This window comes from Enhydra lutris, unplaced genomic scaffold (assembly GCF_002288905.1).
Source record: "Enhydra lutris kenyoni isolate GAN:26980312 unplaced genomic scaffold, ASM228890v2 scaffoldscaffold21, whole genome shotgun sequence".
Classification (NCBI taxonomy): domain Eukaryota; kingdom Metazoa; phylum Chordata; class Mammalia; order Carnivora; family Mustelidae; genus Enhydra; species Enhydra lutris.
In genome coordinates, this window is record NW_019154105.1 from 36,003,543 (window position 1) to 36,025,134 (window position 21,592).

The window sequence follows — 21,592 nt, forward strand, 5'->3', positions numbered from 1 at the left end:
ATTAATTTTTACCGATCTTTGGGTAGATGAAAGTGATAATTGGATTTGCATCTCTTAATATGTTTTGTTTATTGGCTCTGTATTTCCCTGTAAACATGATCTTATTTTTTGTAAGGTTGCCATTTCTATAATGATTTTTCAGAGTTCACTGTAAATTAAGGAAATGAACCAGATGTGTGTTGCAAACGTTTTTCCAAGCTCTTTGTCTTTTTATTTTACAGTATATTTTTGGTTTGTAGAAACTTTTGTAATTTTTGGCTGCCAGATTTATTGGTTCTATATGGTTTCTTGGATTTATGTTGCTTTGCAAGTATTCAAGTAGTCTTCTTGTAGTTATACATTTCTGGCTTTTAAAAATTAAAGTTCTGTACTTTTTTTTTTTTAAGATTTTATTTATCTGTTTGACAGACAGAGATCACAAGTAGGCGGAGAGGCAGGCAGAGAGAGAGGAAGAAGCAGGCTCCCCGTGGAGCAGAGAGCCCGATGCGGGGCTCGATCCCAGGAACCCGGGAATCATGACCTGAGCTGAAGGCAGAAGCTTTAAACCACTGAGACACCCAGGCGCCCAAAGTTCTGTACTTTGAAAGTCTTAATATATGAGTACACATTCCTTGTAAGAAGTGTTCAAAAATTGACAAAGTGAAAGTCTGTCTTTAAATTATATTCTTTTCCCTAGAGCTAACCACTTACTAAGTTGGGTATATATTTTTCCAGTCTTTTATGTGTGCATCATACTTCAATTAAAAAGAAAAGGGTTATCTTACCATTTATTAGATGGTTGATGGTCGAAAGTGGCACCTTTATCATATTCTAAATGCCCCTTAAAAAGCTTGGGTTAGTTTGTGGGTGTTCTAATCCATTTTTCTAGTTGGTTTAGTTGACTTTTTTTGTGTGGCCTTATTTTATTTATTTACTTTTTAAGATTTTATTTATTTATTAGAGAGAGAGACAGTGAAAGAGGGAACATAAGAGGGGGAGTGGGAGCAGGAGCAGGAGAAGCAGGCTCCCTGCTGAGCAGGGAACCCAATGTGGGGCTCCATCCCAGGACCCTGGGATCATGACCTGAGCTGAAGGCAGATGCTTAACAATTGAGCCACCTGTGTGACCTTATTTTAAAAAGTTAAATCACTGGGACACCTGGGTGGCTCAGTCAGTTAAGCAGCTGCCTTCTGCTCATGGCATGATCCCAGGGTCCTAGGATTGAGTTCCTGCATCAGGCTCCTTGCTCAGCGGGGAGTTTGCTTCTCCCTCTGCCTGCTGTTCCCCCTACTTGTGTGCTCTCTCTGACAAATAAATAAATACAAAAAAAAAAAGTTGGGGGCACCTGGGTGGCTCAGTTGTTAAGTGTCTGCCTTCGGCTTGGGTCCTGAGATTGAGCCCCACCATCAGGCTCCCTGCTGAGCAGGAAGCCTTCTTCCTCTCCCACTGCCCCTGGTTGTGTTCCCTCTCTCGCTGTGTTTTCTCTCTGTCAAATAAATAAATAAAATCTTTAAAAAATACAAATTAAAAAAAAAACGTAAACCACTAACACATTTGGAATTTGTTTTGGTGTAAGGAATGAGGGTGGGGAGCCAATTGTGCCCTACATCATTTATGGAATAATTTGTCTCCCCCCCCCCACAGTGATTTAATATGCTGTCATCAAACCTGGATAATTCTAGAAAGGACGCACACCTGTTATCTCTGACCTATTGAAAGAGCATTTTGGTTAGGCTTCCTATATTGACCAGCTTTCTTCTTACCAGTTTTCCATAATACAGCCAAGGTGATCTTTTTGAACCACCCTTTATGGGCTTCACATTGCTATTTGGATGAAGACCTACGGCTTTGAGTTCCTCCACCATGTCAATACTCTTACTTGATCCAGGGTCTTTACACTCCTATTCCTTTTGTGTCTGCAATGCCCTCCCGAACCCAGTCCTCACACCTTCTACTTCTGTCTTGCCCTGTTGTATTCTAGTGCATCCTTCCACTTTCAGCTCAAAGTTAACTTCTTTTTTCTTTTTCTTTTTAAAGATTTTGCTTATTTATTTGACAGACAGAGATCACAAGTAGGCAGAGAGGCAGGCAGGAGGGTGTGGGGGAAAGCAGGCTCCCGGCTGAGTAGGGAGCTCCATGTGGGATTCCATCCCAGGACCCTGAGATCATGACCTGAGCTGAAGGCAGAGGCTTAACCCACAGAGCCATCCAGGCGCCCCACAAAGTTAACTTCTTGGTAAAATCTTCCCTGGCTCCCTAGGTGAGTTTAGAACCTGTATGTGCTCTCTAAGCACCATTTATCTTTTAAAAAAAAAAAAAAAAAATTTTTTTTTAAGTAAACTCTGCACCCAATGTGGGGCTTGAACTCATGACTCTGAGTTCAAGAGTCCCACATCCTTCTGACTGACCAGCCAGGTGCCCTCCCCATCCCCTCTTTTTTTAAAATATCAGCTTTTTTTAGATATAATTCACATGCCATATTTTGCATTTTGTGTAAAATGCAAATGCAGTGGTTTTTAGTGTATTCATGGAGTTGTGTAACCATCACCCTAATCAATTTTGAGACATTTTCTTAACCCCAAGAGAAAGCAGGTATCAGTTAGCAGTCAGTCCCCATTTCTTCCCAAGCCCTCTAGTCCTGGACAACCAGAATTTTTTTTTTAACTTTTTTTTTAAAAAATTGGTAAAATATTTGTTATATTTGGTAAAAAATTTGTTATAACAAATATATTTGTTATATATATAAAATATATAATATATAATTTTATATATATATATATATATATATATATATATATATATATATAAAACAAATTTTTGCTGTTTTGGTTTTCTGTGTCCTTATTCACAGTTCACCCCTTTTGATAAGACTTGCAGCTTCACTGAGTTGTGTGATCAAAGTTTAAGGCATTAGTACCACTTTCAGCTCTGAAGTTCTCACCATTTCTGTTCTTCTCTCCTTTTAAGATTTTATTCATTTGTCAGCGAGAGAGAGAGAGAGCACAAGCATGGGGAGCCACAAACAGAGCAGGCATAGGGAGAAGCAGGCTCCCTACTGGACAAGAAACCCAGTGTGGGACATCATCCCAGGACCCTGGGATCATGACCTGAGCCCAGGCAACTGCTTAACCAAATGAGCCACCCAGGTGTCCCGGTTCCTGTCCATTTTTTGTTTGGGATATTCGCAGGTTGTGACACCTTTTTCTTTTTTGGTTAATCTCTGTGATAGGCCACAACTTAAGGTTCACAATTTTTTTTTATTTTTTTTTTTAATTTTTTAAAAAATATTTTATTTATTTATTTGACAGAGAGAGAGATCACAAGTAGGCAGAGAGGCAGGCAGAGAGAGGGGGAAGCAGGCTCCCCGCTGAGCAGAGAGCCCGATGCGGGGCTTGATCCCAGGACCCTGAGATCATGACCTGAGTGGAGGCAGAGGCTTTAACCCACTGAGCCACCCAGGCGCCCCCACAATTTTTTTTTTAAGATTTTACTTTCGGGGCCTCTGGGTGGCTCAGTCAGTTAAACATCTGCCTTTGGCTCAGGTCATGATCCTGTGGTTCTCGGATCAAGCCCCACCTTGGGCTCCCTGCTCAGCAGGGAGTCTGCTTCTCCCTCTGCCTTTGCCCCTCCCTCTGCTTATGCTTTCCCTCCCCCCCGCCAATAAATAAATAAAATCTTAAAAAAGAAAAAAAATACATTAAAAAAAAAAAAGGGTGGGGTGGCTCCTGGGTGGCTCAGTGGGTTAAAGCCTCTGCCTTCAGCAGGTCATGATCCCAGGGCCCTGGGGTCTCGAGCCCTGCATCAGGCTCTCTGCTCAGCAGGGAGCCTGCTTCCCTCTCTCTCTGCCTACTTGTGATCTCTCTGTCAAATAAATAAATAAAATCTTAAGAAAAAATAAAAAAATATTTTATTTTCAAGTGCTCTCTACACCCAAGATCCAGGGTCACATGCCCTACCAACTGAGGCACACAGGCACCCCTCTTCAGTCCTCTTCTGATATTCCCATCTTAGGGAGATCATTTGCATGGTGTTTAAGAGCTAGGAACATGCATGTAAAGCTTTTGAAAGAATATAGTGTGCTTATTATGATTATTATATTCAGAATGATTTCCCATTGCACTTCAGAGCTGTGGTTCCCAGGACCAAAACCAATCAAAATCAAGTAAGTCAAGGAAAGACCCTGCTGAAGGAGGTCGTTTTTTTTTTTTTTTTTTAAAGATTTTATTTATTTATTTGACAGAGAGATCACAAGTAGACAGAGAAGCAGGCACAGAGAGAGAGGGAAGCAAGCTCCCTGCTGAGCAGAGAGCCCGATGCGGGACTCGATCCCAGGACCCTGAGATCATGACCCGAGCCGAAGGCAGCAGCCTAACCCACTGAGCCACCCAGGCGCCCCAGGAGGTCGTTTTTTAAAGCCAAGTGACTTGCTCAATGATCTTACATAATTGAGTTTCAACTTTCCCGGAAATGTTAATCCACGAGCAGCAGGCAGTGGTGGTCACAGCACAGACACCTCCTTGCCCAGTTAAACCATAACTAAGGGGTATCCTATTAACGAAAACAACTGCAAAACAAAACAAGAAACAGAAGAAAACAACTGTGGCCAGACAGTCTAAGATTTTTGTTGTACAGCTGTTGTGGATTTTGTAATACTTTCAAGAGTTAATGAGAGGTTTCTGATCGTAGCCTCATTTAGATTTATTAATCTAAACTAGGGCCCTGCCAAAGAAGGTGAATCTTGAATCATGAAAGCCTCCTTTTAGGTCTTTTCTAACTTGGCAGTGTGAATTCAGGGGAATTAACCAGTGAGGTGAAACAGTTACAGGCACACTTTGATAACCAAAGAGGCATTGCCAGCAGTCTAGGCATTGATGGATAACCACCATCAACAAAGATAAACCCTGTTGGGGCACAGACCATTCCCGTTAAGGTAGTACTGTTAATAGGTAGATTCAGAGAGAATATTGTGTTTGCTCGTTCAAGACACAGGTCAGTTAGGTTTTCTCTTTAGCTTGAAATAAAATATTCTAAGTTTCGTAACTTACCCCACCCCACCGCCCTGTAGCAGTGGCCTGGGAGGTATGGATGATAGCATCATCTTTCCAGGCAAGTACCACTGTAAAAAAAGGGAAAAAGAAAGGGTTTCACGTTTAGTTAAAATACGAAGTCTTGATCCAGTGTCTTTGGAGGAGCGCCTTGATGTCAGCTAATCTTCCTAGTCAACCTGATATGGAGGTCTCTGGTGTTTGCATAGGACCGGATGTCTGGTGCAGTTTTTGTCAGTGGTGGGATGTGTGTCCAGGGTTCGAGTCCCTCTCCTCTGGGTGGTGAAGAGGATCTGGTATATAATCCCTTCCAAGGAAATTCCAGGGCAGTCTTTGTTCTTAGTGACTCCGAATCAGAAGAATGGGAGAAAACTGGAAACAGTATGGTGTGTCACAGCCAGATACTTGAGGAAACTTAGAATTCAGGATCCAGTCCCAATATATAGACCTTCTTTACCAAAAACACACATCCTACTTTCCTTGCATAGGGAGATGTTTCCCTTATTATATATTGAAGTTTTTAACCTTTAGAAACCTTAATTTCTAATGGAAGTAAAGAAGTAAAACAATTGCGAATGGACATTGCTTTAGCATCCTGTGACTTAGCAGACTTTAAATACTTTCTGTAATTCTAGAAACGTGCTTTCCCCAAATATCTTTAGTTCCTCTGTAAAAGGAAGGCAAAATTGATAAACCTGTGTTTAGTAATTAGCATTTCAATATTTTATCTTATTTAGAAATGATATGGCTGTTTAATGAATTTAAATCATTATCTAAATTAACAGAACTTTAAAGTTTCAGGTTATCAAAAAGATTAGGAGGAAACTAAAGTTTACCTAAAACCTTTTTATTTAGTCTTTTTAATTGTTTTTAACAATTTTGTTTAGATTACACACAAAAGCCTTAGACATTAGGCCACTGCCGCAAACTGTTTTTTTGGCTGACAGATTTTGAGAGAGAAAATGAGCTTATAAAAGTTTTGTATTTGATCTGATAACCCAAAAGACATGTCTTGTTTTAGTTTAACCAACATACTTAAACTAGCTTTTATACTGAAAGTTATCCTACATCATGTGAATTTGAAAAACATTTGGGTTCATTTCTGTAATATTTCTGAGGTTTAGAAATACTTAATAAGCACTTGTTTTTAAGCCAATTAAACAGTTCTTTTTTAAAGTAAGCTCTACGCCTAGCATGGAGGTCGAACTCAAAACTGGAGATCAACGGATGCCTGCGCTCCCACCTGAGCCACCCAGGCGCCCCATGGAGAAGACTTCCAGGACTTCTATTTCTTGGGGCACCTGGCTGGCTCAGTAGGAAGAGCATGCAACTCTTGATCCTTAAGGTCAGAGTTCCAACCCCACGTTGGGTGTAGAGATTACTAAAGAAAGAAAAAAAAAAAGATTTGTATTTGTAGAGACAGGCATACCACCCTGAATGTACCAGATCTTGTCTGATCTTGGAAGCTAAGCAGTGTCGGGCCTGGTTAGTACTTGGATGGGAGACAGGAAAGCTTAAGGAGGCTTGGCCTAGAGTTTGGACGAGAGAGGCTCATTTGCAATTTGAATTTTAACTCCCCCCAACCCCTCACATACACACTGCTTTTAGTTTCAGTCTTAGGAATTGGGGTGGTCTAGATAGGAGTTAATATTTACATCTCAAAGGCACAGGGGAAGAATGCAGGTTGCTCTGAGACTTTGGTTTTATAAGGTCAATAAGCCTTTTGAGATAAATAGAGGTTTTGGAATTGGTAATAAAAGGAATAGGTGAACTTTGAATTGCCTCTAGGGCTGCATTTCTAATTTTGCCAAGATTTGTAAAATGCAGACAGTTGCTCTCAATTCCTCAAAGAATCGGGTTATAATTTGAATGACGTCATAGGTGGGTCCACCCATCTGATTGCCTTTTTTTTTTTTTTTTTTTTTTAAGTAAATACTTTTACAAAGACTTCAGAAGATTTTTTTCTTTCCTTCTCGGTACCTAGTTTCATTTTAGCTTATGGGAGGAGGCCTAAAAAAATATTCTTATCAGGATGTGTGTATCAGCTTTCAGTCTGGCCAATGGCTGGTCCCTGAGCTACTCAAAAATTCTTTTAGGTTTCTTGTTGGTTTTCGCCTAGGACAAATAGCAAACATTTCTGGCCGTGTCAAATAACCCCCCTTAGATAGAGAAGTACTAGAATGAGTCCTCAAATAAAGGAAGATAGGAGGAAGCGGTAAGAATGAAAGCTTTTTGCTAGGTACCTTTTACAACTTTAGTTTTTCACTAGCCTTTTACAACAAATCTTCTAATGAAGATATTTTGGAATTTTGAAGTCTCTTGCATACCGTTTAAAATAGGCATCCCATTCTGTTTGATTTGAAGCCTTGCTTTTAAGTGCCCTTAAATGATTTTATCTAATTGAAATGTTTCTTGTAATGGACATTGTAATTCCTCTGAGGAAGTTTGGTAGGACCCTAGCCACAATTAGAATTTAATGTGCCTTTCTGTGCAGCATATCTAGCTGTAAATGGGGTATAATCCACATTTCTGTCTGGCCTCATTTTGGGGCTGCCAATCTGATGGTAACCAAGCCAGGTTGTGAGGACATAATAGAGCTTAGTAAGATTTTGCCACTTTGTCAACATATCTTAGGCATAAAATAAGCAGGGGTGCCAGAAGGAAGCATTTGGGTTTCTTGGGAGTTGAGGGGGATGTGCCTCTGGGTTGGGAATTGTGCAGCGTTACAGTTAACTCATTGCACAGGAATTTTCTTGAGGTTGGAGGTGGCCTAGTGTCAACCTAACCTGTTCAGTGACCCACTTAATGCGGGAGTTTTTGAGTTGCGTGATGGATACTCTTAACAGCTCATAAGTGTTCTTCTGGTGCCCACCAGCTTTTGTGGCTTTTTTTTTTCTTCTGAGATTCTTTTAGCTATAACCCTTTATCTAGACAAAATAAGACAAACGAACATGCACCCTAACATACCAGCAGCAACCAAAAGGTGTTACTGTGGACTGGCCAAGAAAAGGCCTTGCATACCATCACCAGTTCTCAGCATGCATTCAACCAGCAGACTCCAATAAGTGGGGACTGTGGGTTGGAACTGAGGAAAGGACTAAACCACCATATCCCAGTAAGTGGGTACTGTGACCGAAACTGAGGAAAGGTATTCCAAACAACTGGGGAATTGTGGGACTGAACCAAGAGGTAGGGACTCAGCTTCCAGATGGAACTGTATGTCAGCTCAAACTGACCCACTAAGCCCGGGACTGAAAAGCTGGTTGGTTAGAAGTTCAACACAGATAGCAGAGCTCAAAACTGACAGGAACTTCCCAATTCCCAGTGGCCCCCAGAAATGGCTAGGAAAAAAGAGAACCCGAACAGTTCATGGGGTACCACACCTGTGTTTCTTGTTGTCCCCAAAGCTGTCAGAAGTCTTACTTGATCCTGCCGCTTTCACCAAATTAGTTAAATAACAAAACTTAAGCAGTAAATTTAAAGATCAAATTGGCCTTATTCAACAATTCATGAGCTGGGCAGCATCCCATCTAACAAATAGAAAGGAGCTCCACCAAGCTGTAGAAAAGGTTTTTAAAGGCAGAAAGAGGGTGGAAAAAGGAAATTATTAGCAAAGAATATATTGTTTTAGGCAAGATCACCTTCCCAAGGGGAATGGTAGGGATGTATGGATGGGTTAGCTCACTAATGCTGACTGGGTAATTTCGTGTTGATTGGCTAAAGGTTATGGTTCTTAGAGTTGAAACTGCAATTAGATTGGGTGATTTGGTCTTGGTTTGCTGACATGGGCTTTAGCATGAGTGACTCCCATTTTTGGGCCTGCTGTCTCCTTTTTAACAATAAGAATTTTAAGGGGTGGCATAAGCGTTTGGTCTATGGCAGTACTGTAGCTAACAAAGTTAAAGTAAGCAGAGTAGGACTCTAACATCATCTGCCACACAAGAGAGCCAGGATAGAGCATCTGAAGACAGTTACATTTGTAGGAAATCAGTCTGATGGTAGAAGGGGTAGGCAGTTGTTTCTATAGATTCATAATTTATATAATTAATTCATAATTTATATGTTAGTATAAATTTGTAAATGTAGGTCATTAATAAGTAAACTAGCCTTAGTTTAAGAGAATTACTATGAGTCTGTACAATAATATGAATTTTTCATAGCTCAACAGAAAGAGTAAAGCTCAGTAGTTGTCTTACACTTTTTTTTCTTGCTCCTAGATTTAAACAGTCGAGTTAAATCAAGCTGGGCAATCATGGCAGAAGGTGGATTCGATCCCTGTGAATGTGTTTGCTCTCATGAACATGCAATGAGAAGGCTGATCAATCTGGTGAGATGAATGGGATAGTCCTATTCAGAATTGAACTGTGTACCCCTTCTGTCCTATTTTTGTGGGCATGGGTTATTGGAGAATTTTCATTTGATGGTCACTAAAATTATTTCATAATTAAAATTCCACAGCAGTTTAAGTCATAATGGTCAAAGTGACTGCCAGCAATTCTTTTATTAGAGATAAAAACAGATTGTTATCTGTTTATGGTAAATTTATGGTGGTGGTATCACCGTCATAGGTAAGTAAAACGTGTGTATAACCTTTTCTGTTCTGTATTAAGGAATATGGTCTTTATCTATATGGAGCTTGTTTACTTGATAAATTGCTATATGAAGTCACAGTTCCTGTTGTGACATGGTTCAGATCCTACTCTAACAAATGACATAACAATAAAAATCTCTATACTCTATATAAAACATTTCCAAATCCAAATCAGTTATTCTATAGAGGCAGGTTCTGAACAATAAGCTTTAGATAGTCTCATTGAATTGATTGTTGTGAGGTTTGAATTTATAGGGTTTTTAAGACTTTCCTAAGTCTCTAGAATCTTAAATACAGGACTTTTAATGTATTATACTTTATACTTTTTATGTGCAAAAGAAGAAATTAACTATTATTAGCAATAAGATATATTATTATTATGTCAGACAACATTTTATTGTTCTAGAATACTCTTGTACAGAGGTATATTATCATAGACCAGTTAATAAAGCCAGGAATAAACATTTGTTCAAATATTTGAGTTTTTGGTGGTTAGTAAGCAGGTTTTCTGCTGACGCAGTGTCTATATATAGTGATCAGAAGTGTGATTTTTGTGAGTGATATTCCTCTTAGAGTCAGCATGTGCTGGGACTTATGATCCTAAAGAATGTCTTAGAGGGAAATCAATAAAATAAGAACTTATAAATTAGACTCGTGGCTATAGAGATAAAATGGCAGAATCATATCTCTGATAACTTGATGTGAAAATAGATGAGTCTGAGGAGAGAATATTTAAAATATATTCTCCTATTCATGATGTTACATAGCTGATAGTTTTTATGTCTAAATTTAAACATAAGGCATTTTTTTTTTCCAAATTACTGTGATACTAGGAACAAAAAAATAACTTGAATTTAACTGGTAAATTTTCCCAGGAGATCAGTTTTTAATAAGAATTACTACCTCTTTTTTTTCTTAGTATAGTATTTTTATTGTTAACATAGTATCATGCTTTTTCCTCTTAGCTCTGCTGGGGTTTTTTTTGTTTTGTTTTGTTTTTAGAGATAGCTAAAACTAAGCCCTACTTTTTATGATTCCTTGTACATTTCTGTCCTCTTTAGTAGACTGCCAATGAAACCATACTTAGCTTTTGCTTTGTTTTGTCTTTAATGCATACATTCATGCCTGATGGAACATTGTTTATAGCAATCCTAGCGGAAAGTACTTTATGTGAATATAGATTTTAGATTTTACAAACCTTTAAAAGTTTACAGTTTTTAGTCTGTGCTGCATATTTTCACATGCTATAAATCAGTGATGGGTGATCCTGGATGGGTGATCTGCTGGTGTATAACATGCTGATAAGCAGAGTTGAAGATGCCAGAAGGGAGGAGAAACTCATTTGATTCAATAAGGAAACTTGCAGATTAGGCTTGATAGACATTTGTTTGATTTGAATTGTGCTTTATAATTTTTATTTCTTTTATTTAACTCCTAATCAGGCAGCATTTGGTGGCCATATTTACCTTGTAGCTATTTTATTTTTTATTTTATTAACATATTATTTCGTTCAGGGGTACAGGTCTGTGAATCACAATTCACCGCAATCACCGTAGCACATACCCTCCCCAGTGTCCATCACCCAGCCACCCACCCCCTCTTCCCCACCCCCCAACAGCCCTCAGTTTGTTTCCTGAGATTAAGAGTCTCTTATGGTTGTTTCCCTCCCCAGTCCCATCTTGTTTCATTTTTCCCTCCCTTCCCCCATGATCCCCCAAATTCCTCATATCAGAGAGATCATATGATAATTGTCTTTCTCTGATTGACTTATTTCACTCAGCATAATACCCTCTAGTTCCATCTACTACCTAGTAGCTATTAAGTGCTTTCTCAAAATGTTTTTTTCTGAAAGAGTATCTTTTAAAATAAGATCTCTAATTTCAGAAATTCAGAAATAAGGTCTAACTTCTCTAAATTCAGTAATGTGTAATAGTCTTTAGTGTAGCATTATTTCTGATAGTGAATAGTTTAAAAACACACCTAACTGCCTACCAGGAGGGCAGTGGTTATATCTTGTATGTTCATATGATGGAATCTTATACAGATGTTTGAAATAATTATGTCTTTATTTATTTTTAAATATTTTATTTATTTATTTGACAGAGAGAGAAATCACAAGTAGGCAGAGAGGCAGGCGGGGGGGGGTGGGAAGCAGGCTCCCTGCTGAGCAGAGAGCCCTATCGGATCCCAGGACCCTGAGATCATGACCTGAGCCGAAGGCAGAGGCTTAACCCATTGAGCCACCCAGGCGGCCCAAAATAATTACTTCTTTAAAGAATATATAATAACATAAGGGAAATTCATATATGAAGTGGATAAAAGCAAGATATAGAAATGGCATTTAGGGGGCGCCTGGGTGGCTCAGTGGGTTAAAGCCTTTGCCTTCGGCTCAGGTCATGATCCCGGAGTCCTGGGATCGAGCCCCGCATCAGGCTCTCTGCTCGGCAGGGAGCCTGCTTCCTCCTCTCTCTCTGCCTGCCTCTGCCTACTTGTGATCTCTCTCTCTGTTAAATAAATAAATAAAATGTTTAAAAAAAAAAAAGAAAGAAATGGCATTTAGTACGGTCTTGCTTTTCTGTACCCACATATACCATATATATGTGTACACAGGAAAAAAAGACTTGAAGAAAATATGTCAATATGTTAACATTGTTTATCTCTGGATTGTAGAATATCAACTGAGGCTTTTTTAAAAAATAGTTTTCTGTATTTTCTGTGATAATATATCTTATAATCAGAAAAAGGTTATTTAATGAAAACTATCTTTTTTTCATTCAAGTGTTGTCAGCTTATAACATACTAGGCTTTTCTACCTCTCACTCATTCTGTATCTTCTACTCTTATACTTTTTAGTATATTTCTCTTATTACTCTGTGGAAGTCTAACTCCCCAGCCTTTATTTTATTTTATTATTATTATTTTAAAGATTTTATTTATTTATTTGACAGAGACAGAGATCACAAACAGGCAGAGAGGCAGGCAGAGAGAGAGAGGGGGGAAGCAGGCTCCCGGCTGAGCAGAGAGCCCGATGCGGGGCTCGATCCCAGGACCCTGAGATCATGACCCGAGCCGAAGGCAGAGGCCCAACCCCCTGAGCCACCCAGGCGCCCTGGCCCCAGCCTTATTTTAAAAGCAGTTTATCCGAGGGTATAATTTTTCTGTATTATTTATAACCACCATGATTTAGATGTCTACATGTTCAGGAAACTCATGGATATAATAATAAGGTATTACAGTATGATGATAGAGCAGAAATTTATTTTCATCTTTCTAAAAATGGACATTTAATTCATCTTTGCAAGAGGGTAATATCTTATTAGTTTTAGGTACTAATTTGGAATTTTTGTTATTTTTTACCTCATATAATCAAATTGGATTTTCTTGTAGGTTAGAGTATTACCAATTCCTAAGGATTAAAGTGCTGATAGCAAGTAAAAACCTGGGGAAACTTGAGGATTTTTTTTTTTTAAGATTTTATTTATTTATCTGATAGAGATCACAAGTAGGCAGAGAGGCAGGCAGAGTGAGAGGGGGAAGCAGGCTCCCCGCTGAGCAGAGAGCCCGATGCAGGGCTCCATCCCAGGACCCTGAGATCATGACCTGAGCTGAAGGCAGAGGCTTAACCCACTGAGCCACCCAGGCACCCTGAAACTTGAGGATTCCAGTGAGCGTTTATGGTTAGCTTATTAGTTGGATGCTGGTCTGCAGTTTAGTTTTGCCTGTTCTGGGGGAATAGATGGGCTTTGCCAAGGGAGGTATTCAGCTTAGGAGCAGTTAAGATTTTATCATTATTTCCTTTCTATTTCAATAAAGTTCTATTCATTCACAATTTAAGCTAACTGCTTTCCCTAATTCAGTAACAATATCAGTTAAGGTTCTTTATTATAGGTTATAGAAGTTCTGGCTGAGTTAAGCAGAAAAAGACGTATTAAAAGGAAATCATGTGGCTCACACAGGAGAGCCTGGCACAGAAAATGAATAGGATCAAAGAGAGGGTGAGTGCCAAAACAAGAAAGAGCCAAAGTCGTGCCGTAGAACAAGAGCAGCCAAGACGCTGCTTGCTCCCGAATTCCAGAATTTTGTATGTCCAAGTGTTGATGCAGCATCTCCATCTAGATAAGTAGTGAGTGTCTTACTGTTAATATGCACATTACCAGACTTTTTTTCTTGCCCCCAAGCTTAAACTTTCTTGACTTCTCTATTCACTCCATTGTTCTGGTTGCTTAAGCCATACCTTTTGTGTCAGTGTTTACTCTTTCAGCCTCATAGCTAATGCAGAAACAATCCTTTTGTTTCAACCTTGAAAATATATCCAGAATCCAGACATTTCTCATACTTCCAGTGCAACATCCTGGTCTTTCATATTTTATACTGGTGAATCAATGGATATTGTTTAAAACTGAAAAATCAAGGGGCGCCTGGGTGGCTCAGTGAGTTGAGACTCTGCCTTCAGCTCAGGTCATAATCTCAGGGTCCTGGGATTGAGCCCTACATCGGGTTCTCTGCTCGGCCAGGAACTGCTTCCCCCTCGCTCTCTGCCTGCCTCTCTGCCTACTTGTGATCTCTCTCTCTTTGTCAAATAAATAAATAAAATCTTAAAAAACCCTGAAAAATCAAGAAGAAGCAATAATGTGTATTTATATATAAAGACATGGAGATAAATACGAAAATAATCACCTAAAAGTTGAAAGTGGTTGCCTCTGTAGGAGGGGAAGTGGGTGGCGGGGGGATGGGAATTGCTTTTTTGGGGGGAGAGAGCACACAAACTATTACAAATACAAGAAGAAACATATTTTAGAAGTATCTGAGAAGTGATAGTGAAAGCCATAGACATGCCTTTGCACGTTGGAGTATGAGTGTGTGTATGGGAGGTGTGTGTGTATGTCAGTATAATATGTTTGTAAATATGTAGAAATGGTTTCCAAGGGATTTACCTTGGGCTTATAATAATGGTTTCGTTAAGGAGAATTTGAAGCTAGTCTAGCTACTAGTACCCATAGAAAGTCTCTGATGTAAATTTGCCTTTTGCAAATGAGGAAACTGAGGCACAGAGAGGTTAAGTCACTTTTCCCAGGTGTTAGAGCTGACCAGGGAGTGGCGGAAGCATATTCAACCCTGGCAGTTCAGCTTTAGGCCCTGGGTGGTTTCTGTAGTGCCGTGCACAGTTCTGCTGCCTGGTGGTCTCCTTCAAGCACCTTTAAAAACACTGTATTTGTGGGGCGCCTGGGTGGCTCAGTGGGTTAAAGCCTCTGCCTTCGGCTCAGGTCATGATCCCAAGTTCCTGGGATCGAGCCCCGCATCGGGCTCTCTGCTCTGCGGGGAGCCTGCTTCCCCCTCTTTCTCTGCCTGCCTCTCTGCCTACTTGTGATCTGTCAAATAAATAAAATCTTTAAAAAAAAAACAAAAAACAAAAAACACTGTATTTGTGATCAAGGGCCCTGTTGGGGGCGGGGGTGCGGTAGGAGAAAGCAGTAAGGGAGATTCTTCACTGTATTTCACATTTTAAAACTATGTGAATGCATTACCTAGTCAAATAATCTTAAAAATAAAACATTTATTTATTTATTTATTTAAAAGAGAGCTGCTGCCGTGGGAGAAGCAGGGGGAGAAAGAGAGTCTTCAGCAGACTTCCTGCTGAGCTCAGAGCCTGATGTGGGGCTCGAGCCCGTGACCCTGAGATCATGACTTGAGCCAGAATTAAGAATCGGCGGCTTAACCAACTGAGCCACCCAGGCGCCCCTAAAAATAAAACTTTATAAGCTACTTCAGAGACATTATAAGCAGTAAAATAATATACAATAATTAAGACAGACTTTTTTCACTAAGGAATAAAATTTTTGAATGCACTGTTACATTATTTGAAAAGAAAATATATTCTATGATGTTTAGCTTTACAATAATTCTTTTTTTTTTAATTTATCTCTCATTTTCTATTTTATTTTATTTTTTTATAGATTTTATTTATTTGACAGAGAGAGATCACAAGTAGGCAGAGAGGTAGGCAGAGAGAGGAGAATCAGGCTCCCTCCTGAGCAGAGAGCCAGATGTGGGGTTTGATCCCAGGACCCTGAGATCATGACCTGAGCTGAAGGCAGAAGGCTTAACCCACTGAGCCACCCAGGTGCCCCGCTTTCCACCGCTTTCCAATAATTCTAATAAGACTTTTTTCTCTTCTTACATTCTTTGATTTCTAAATTGGTAGATTTTTTTTTTCTCATCAGTATTTAAAAATATATATATAACAATAGAAAAAGCTAGTGGCACCTGGGTGACTCAGTCAGTTAAACATCTGACTTCTACTCAGGTCGTGATATCCATGTCCTGGGATTGAGCACTGCCCTGGGCTCCCTGCTCATCAGGGAGTCTGCTTGTCCCTCTCCCTCTGCTGCCCCACTTCATGCTCTCCGTTTCTCTCTCAAATAAATAAAACCTTAGGAAAAAAATAGAGGACACTTATATGTTTCTTACGGCAAAACGGACACAAGCAGTAATTCAAGTTCTTAACTGTTGCCTCATTAGTGCTTATGTAGGTTTTGATTCTTTAACTGCTAAGCTGTATTAGTACAAAGAATATAAGTATGATTTTCATTCATTTTATTGTCTGTCTGCACTATTGACCTTAAAGCAAGTGACTGTATTTCTGACTGTGTTATAGGAGTGTTTTAGATGATACATTGTAAACAGAATTTAAGTGTAAGGTTGGTAAGACTGCAGTACAAAGAATGCCCATTTTGGGGTGCTCATGACAAAGCTTTGCTTACTCACTTGGCATGTCTCCTTCCAGTGATTTAATTACATCATTTGAGTTACACACATGTTCATAATAGTTGTATTTTGCTGGGTGCATGTATGTTTCTATTAGTCTTAGGAATGTTCAGAAACATTAACAAATAGAGGCATTATCAGAGATTATAGTCTATTTCTAGCCTATTCTAGTTAGTGCTTTACTCATCAAATACTGGCTGATAAGACTCAAAGAAGTGGATAAGAATATACAGTGAGTTTCTTGCAATTAAAATCAGACATCTATATCAAGTTTTTCTGTTTCATTACTTGATTTAATATGGGAATATGCCCAGTGATGAATATGGGTTTTTGTTGATATGATAGTAGAATACTACTACATGTTTAGAAAGATGCCCACATAAAACTGTAATCTAATTATAAATCATTTTTTAAAAGATTCCGTTGATTGATTGACTGATTTGAGAGGGACAGAAAAAACTAGCAGGAGGAGGAGCAGAGGGAGAGGAACAAGAAGACCCCATGTTGAGTATGGAGCCCAGTACGGGGCTCGGTCTTATGACTCTGAGATGGTGACCTGAGCCAAAATCAAGTCAGACGCTTAATCAGCTCAGCCACCCAGGTGCCCCATAAATCATTTTTTTAAGTTGTCTGGTATTTTTTTGTCCCTTGTGGTTAGTATTTAAAAAAAAAAAAAATCCTTATAACAACTATATTTAGTTGTTTTTGGGTATAGTGTTTTTTTGTTGTTTTTTTTTAAATGACTACTACTTCCTTAAAACAATAAAAATGGCCTGCAGAGGGACTTTTTCCATTCTTCTCATTGAAGCCTTTTGCAGAATTATTCCGGCTGCACCCTCTTCTGCTCCCTTTCCACCCCTCCTTCTCTTCTCCTTGACTAGCTGCCTCTTGGCATAAAGTTTCTTCTATTAATGATAGAAGTTCCAGCAAGAGAGAACAGATTTAGTAATGTGAACTTGGATTATGCTCTGTGTTTTTCCTGTTCTGTGTTGTAACCTAAGATTTGGAATACAGATAATCCCTTTTTTTTGGTTTGTCAAGCTCTATATTTCGGGTCTAAACAGTATAACTGAAACTTCTACATTTTTAATTTACTTAACTTTATTTTCATATTAAAATACTATGAGCATGTGATCTGGGAGATCCTTGGTCAGATTTCTCTTAATAGGCCCAAAGACCCTGTAAATTGTGGCTAATGTTCACTGTACTTAAATAAGTTGCATCAAGATTGATTGGCCTCTTTCCCAGAAGAAAAATATGTATGCCTGAAAAATTTCTTGAGAAACTTCTCCACCTAGCAAATATGGCTACTGATAGTATCTTTTTCTTATTTAATTGTAAACTTAAATTGTAAAATATTTAGTTACTGAAATAATATATGAATATGTTCTTCCAAAAAAAAAAAAATCAGTGCATTAAAAGTAAGACTAAACTCGTCACTCACGTCTCTGTATGTGGCTTATTCTTGACTTCCCTAAATGAATTTGGGGTGCACTTTCCCAGATCTTTTTAACAAATATATATTTAGATACTGTGGTGTGTGTGTGTATTTATATATATATATTTCCCCAATTTAATACTGATATCTACCATTTTCATGTGGCTACAAAGCCTTTTAAATCATCTGATTAACTTTTGAGTTTTATTTTAGTCAATAAAGGAAATTTTTTTTTACTTTTTTCTTTCAAATCTTAATACTTTCTATCAGTATCATCCAGACACTGGAAGACTAGTTAGTCCTCCTGTGATTAGAGGTATAATTCACTTTACCAATTAGGAAGTGAGGTTATGTTTTATTTAAAAGATAAAATGGTGGGGCGCCTGCGTGGCTCAGAAGGTTAAAGCCTCTGCCTTCGGCTCAGGTCATGATCCCAGAGTCCTGGGATCGAGTCCCACATCGGGCTCTCTGCTCAGCAGGGAGCCTGCTTCTCCATCTCTCTCTGCCTGCCTCTCTGCCTACTTGTAATCTCTGTCTGTCAAATAAATAAATAAATAAATCTTTAAAAAAAAAAAAAGATAAAATGGTGATTGCATGTCAGTATATTTAATTCAATAATTCAAGCAGTATACTAAGTGTCGAAAGAGAAAGTAAAAATCTCCCTATATTCTCCCACCCCTCATTGCTTCTTTACTGAATATGAACTAGTAACTGATTCTTTTATATTATTCCAGTTGTATATCTGCAGAACAAATTACTCCAGAACTTAGCAGCATAAAAGAACCTTTTATTAAGCTGACAGACCGTCTGTCTGAAGTTCACACACAGCATCGTGGGGATGGCTCATGTGCTGCATCATATCTGGGTTCTTAGCTGTAAGACTCAGGCTGGGAGCAGGAAGTATGTGGAGGCTCACTTACTTACTGTCTGGCAGTTGATACTGGTAGATGACGGAAACCCTACCTAGTGCTGTCAGCTGGAACACCTACTTGGATGGCTTTTTCGTGTGGTTGCTTGGCTTCCTCGCAGCACGGTGGCTTGGTTCCAAGGTTGAGTATCCATCCCAAGGGAGGATGTGGGAGGGAGAGAACCAGGCAACAGGTGGATACTTTTTTTTTTTTAATTTCCTTAAGTAATCTCTACACTCAACATGGGGCTCAAATTCACAACCCCAAGATTAAGAGTCGCATGTTCTACTGTCTGAGGCAGTTAGGCACCCCAGCATCTGGATGCTTTTTACGACTTGGCCTAAAAAGTTGCATACAGCACTTCTGTTATACTTTTTTAAAAAAATTTTTTCAAGATTTTATTTTTTTGTTTCACAGAGAGAGAGAGAGCGCCCAAGTAGGCAGAGTGGTAGCAGAGAGAGAAGCAGGCTCCCCACTAAGCAGCTAGCTTGATGTGGGGCTCAATCCTAGGACCCTGGGGTTATGACCTGAGCCAAAGGCAGATGCCAAACTGACTAAGCCACCCAGCTGCCCCTTTTTAAAAATTTTCATTTTAAGTAGGCTCCGTGCCCAATGTGGGGCTCGAATTCTCCACCCTGAAATCAAGAGTTACATGCTCTACCGACTAAGCCAGCCAGAAGCCCTCTTTATTAAATTTTTTTGTTGTTATACTTTTCTTTTTTAAAAAAAACTTATTTAAGAGAAAGAAAGTATGAGTGGGGGAGGGGGCAGAGGGAGAGGGACAGGAAGACTCCCTGCTGGGCAGGGAGCCCATAGTGGGTCTCCATCCCAGGAACCTGAGATCATGACCTGAGTGGAAGTCAGATCCTTAACTGACGAAGCCACCCAGGCGCGGCATCTTTTTTTTTTTTTTTTTTTTTTTAATTTATTTATTTATTTGAGAGAGAGAGAGTGCGAGCAAGCGTGTGCATGCAAGCGCTGCGGGGGAGGGGCAGAGGGAGATAGAGAACGTCAAGCACACTCCCTGCACCAAGCACAGAGCCCAGTGTGGGGCTTGATCCCACAATCCGGAGATCATGACCTGAGCCAAAATCAAGAGTTGGTCATTCAGTTGACTGAGCTACCCAGGCGCCCCTGTTATACTTTTGATACAGTGGTCAACAAGCCTGTTCAGGTTCAAGAGGAGAGGAAATAGACTCCACCTCCTTTTTTTTTTTTTCAAGTATAATTGACAAATAACATTTAATTTCAGGTATACAACAAAATGATTTGATACTTATATATTACTAAATGATCACCACAGTAAGTCTAGTTAACGTCTATCGTCATATGTAGATACAAAGAAGTTTTGACCCCTGTAGCCATTTTGCCTGCCCTCTACCACACACCTCTGGCATCCACCAGTCTGTTCTCTGTATTTATTTGGTTTGTCATTTTAAATTCTGCATATAAGACAGATTATACAGTATTTGTCTCCTCTGAGTTATGTCACTTAGCATGTGTCCTCAGAGTCCGTCTGGGTTGTCACAAATGGCAAGATTTCATTCTTTCTATGGCTGAATATTATTCCTCTGTGTGTGTGTGTGTGTGTGTTTGTGTGTGTACACACCATCTTTATCCATCAGTAGACACTTAGGTTGTTTCCATATCTTGGCTCTTGAAAATAATGTGGCAGAATGCACATGGGTATGCGTAGATCTTTTCAAATAAGTGTTTTCATTTTCTTCAGATAAATAACCTGAAAGTGGAATTGCTGGATCATGTAGCAATAGTTCCAGTCTTACTTTTTTTTTTTTTTTTTTTTTTGAGAAACCTTACATCATTTTCTATAGTGGCTGCACCAATTTATATTCCCACCAGTAGTGAACAAGTCCCACTAATGCCTGTTATTTCTTGTCTTTTTGGTAATGGATATTCTAACAGGTGTGAGGTGATGTCTCACTGTAGTTTTGATTTGCAGTTCCCTGATAATTAGTGATGTTGAACATCTTTTCATGTACTTGTTTCATCTGTATGTCGTCTTAGGGTAAATGTCTATTTAGAATGTTTAAATCAGATTTTTTTTTTTTTTTTTTTTGCTATTGAGTTGTAGGAGTTTTTAAAAAAATATTTTGGCTATTAATCTCTTATCAGACAGATGATTTGCAAATATTTTCTTCCACTTAGTAGGTTACCTTTTCATTTTGTTGATGGTTTCCTTAGTTGTGCAGAAGATTTTTAGTTTGACATAGTTCCACTTATTTATTTTTGCTTTTGTTGCCTTTGCTTTTGGAGTCAGATCAAAAATATACCACTAATACTCGTATCAAGGAGCTTACTGCCTGTGCTTTCTTCTAGGGTTTTTATGGTTTCAGATCTTACATTCAAGTCTTTAACCCATTTTGAGTTAATTTTGATTAATTTTAATTAATGTTAATCAATTTCTTAGTTAAGACCCTCCACCTCTTAATAGGGAGTAGAAAGATCTGGAAGATCATATGTGACTGGAAATAAGGGTATGGATGGTTTTGGAAAATACAGTTTGCTACATAGACCATTCTAGAAATTTGTTTCACATAGGAGGCATCCATAGTACACATACATTTCTGCAACTGTTTTTTTCTTACTTTGTATATCTTTTCATGTTAGCAAATGTCTTAGTTTAGTTTTCTACAGCAATACTATAGCCTGGGTGGCTTATAAACAACAGCAGTTTATCCTTAACAGTTTTGGAGACTTGGAAGTTCCAAGATTAGATGCCAGCATCGTTGGGTACTGGTGAGAGCCCTCTTCCTGGTTGCAGACCTGTTTTCTGGTTGCATCTTTCCATGGTAGAGAGAGTGCAAGAGTATTCTGGGGTCTCTTTTATTTATTTATTTTTTTTAAG

At 39.0% G+C, this 21,592-nt stretch overlaps 1 protein-coding gene across 1 annotated transcript in view; it reads left to right on the forward strand.

The window, feature by feature from the left end:
- Positions 1 to 21,592, forward strand: part of LOC111149287 (small integral membrane protein 14) — a 73,175-nt gene that overhangs the window by 25,079 nt on the left and 26,504 nt on the right. Inside the window, exon 2 of the mRNA XM_022506271.1 lies at positions 9,242 to 9,351. Coding sequence (XP_022361979.1) covers positions 9,277 to 9,351 — 75 coding nt within the window. The 5' untranslated portion in view covers positions 9,242 to 9,276. The remainder of the gene's footprint in view (positions 1 to 9,241; positions 9,352 to 21,592) is intronic.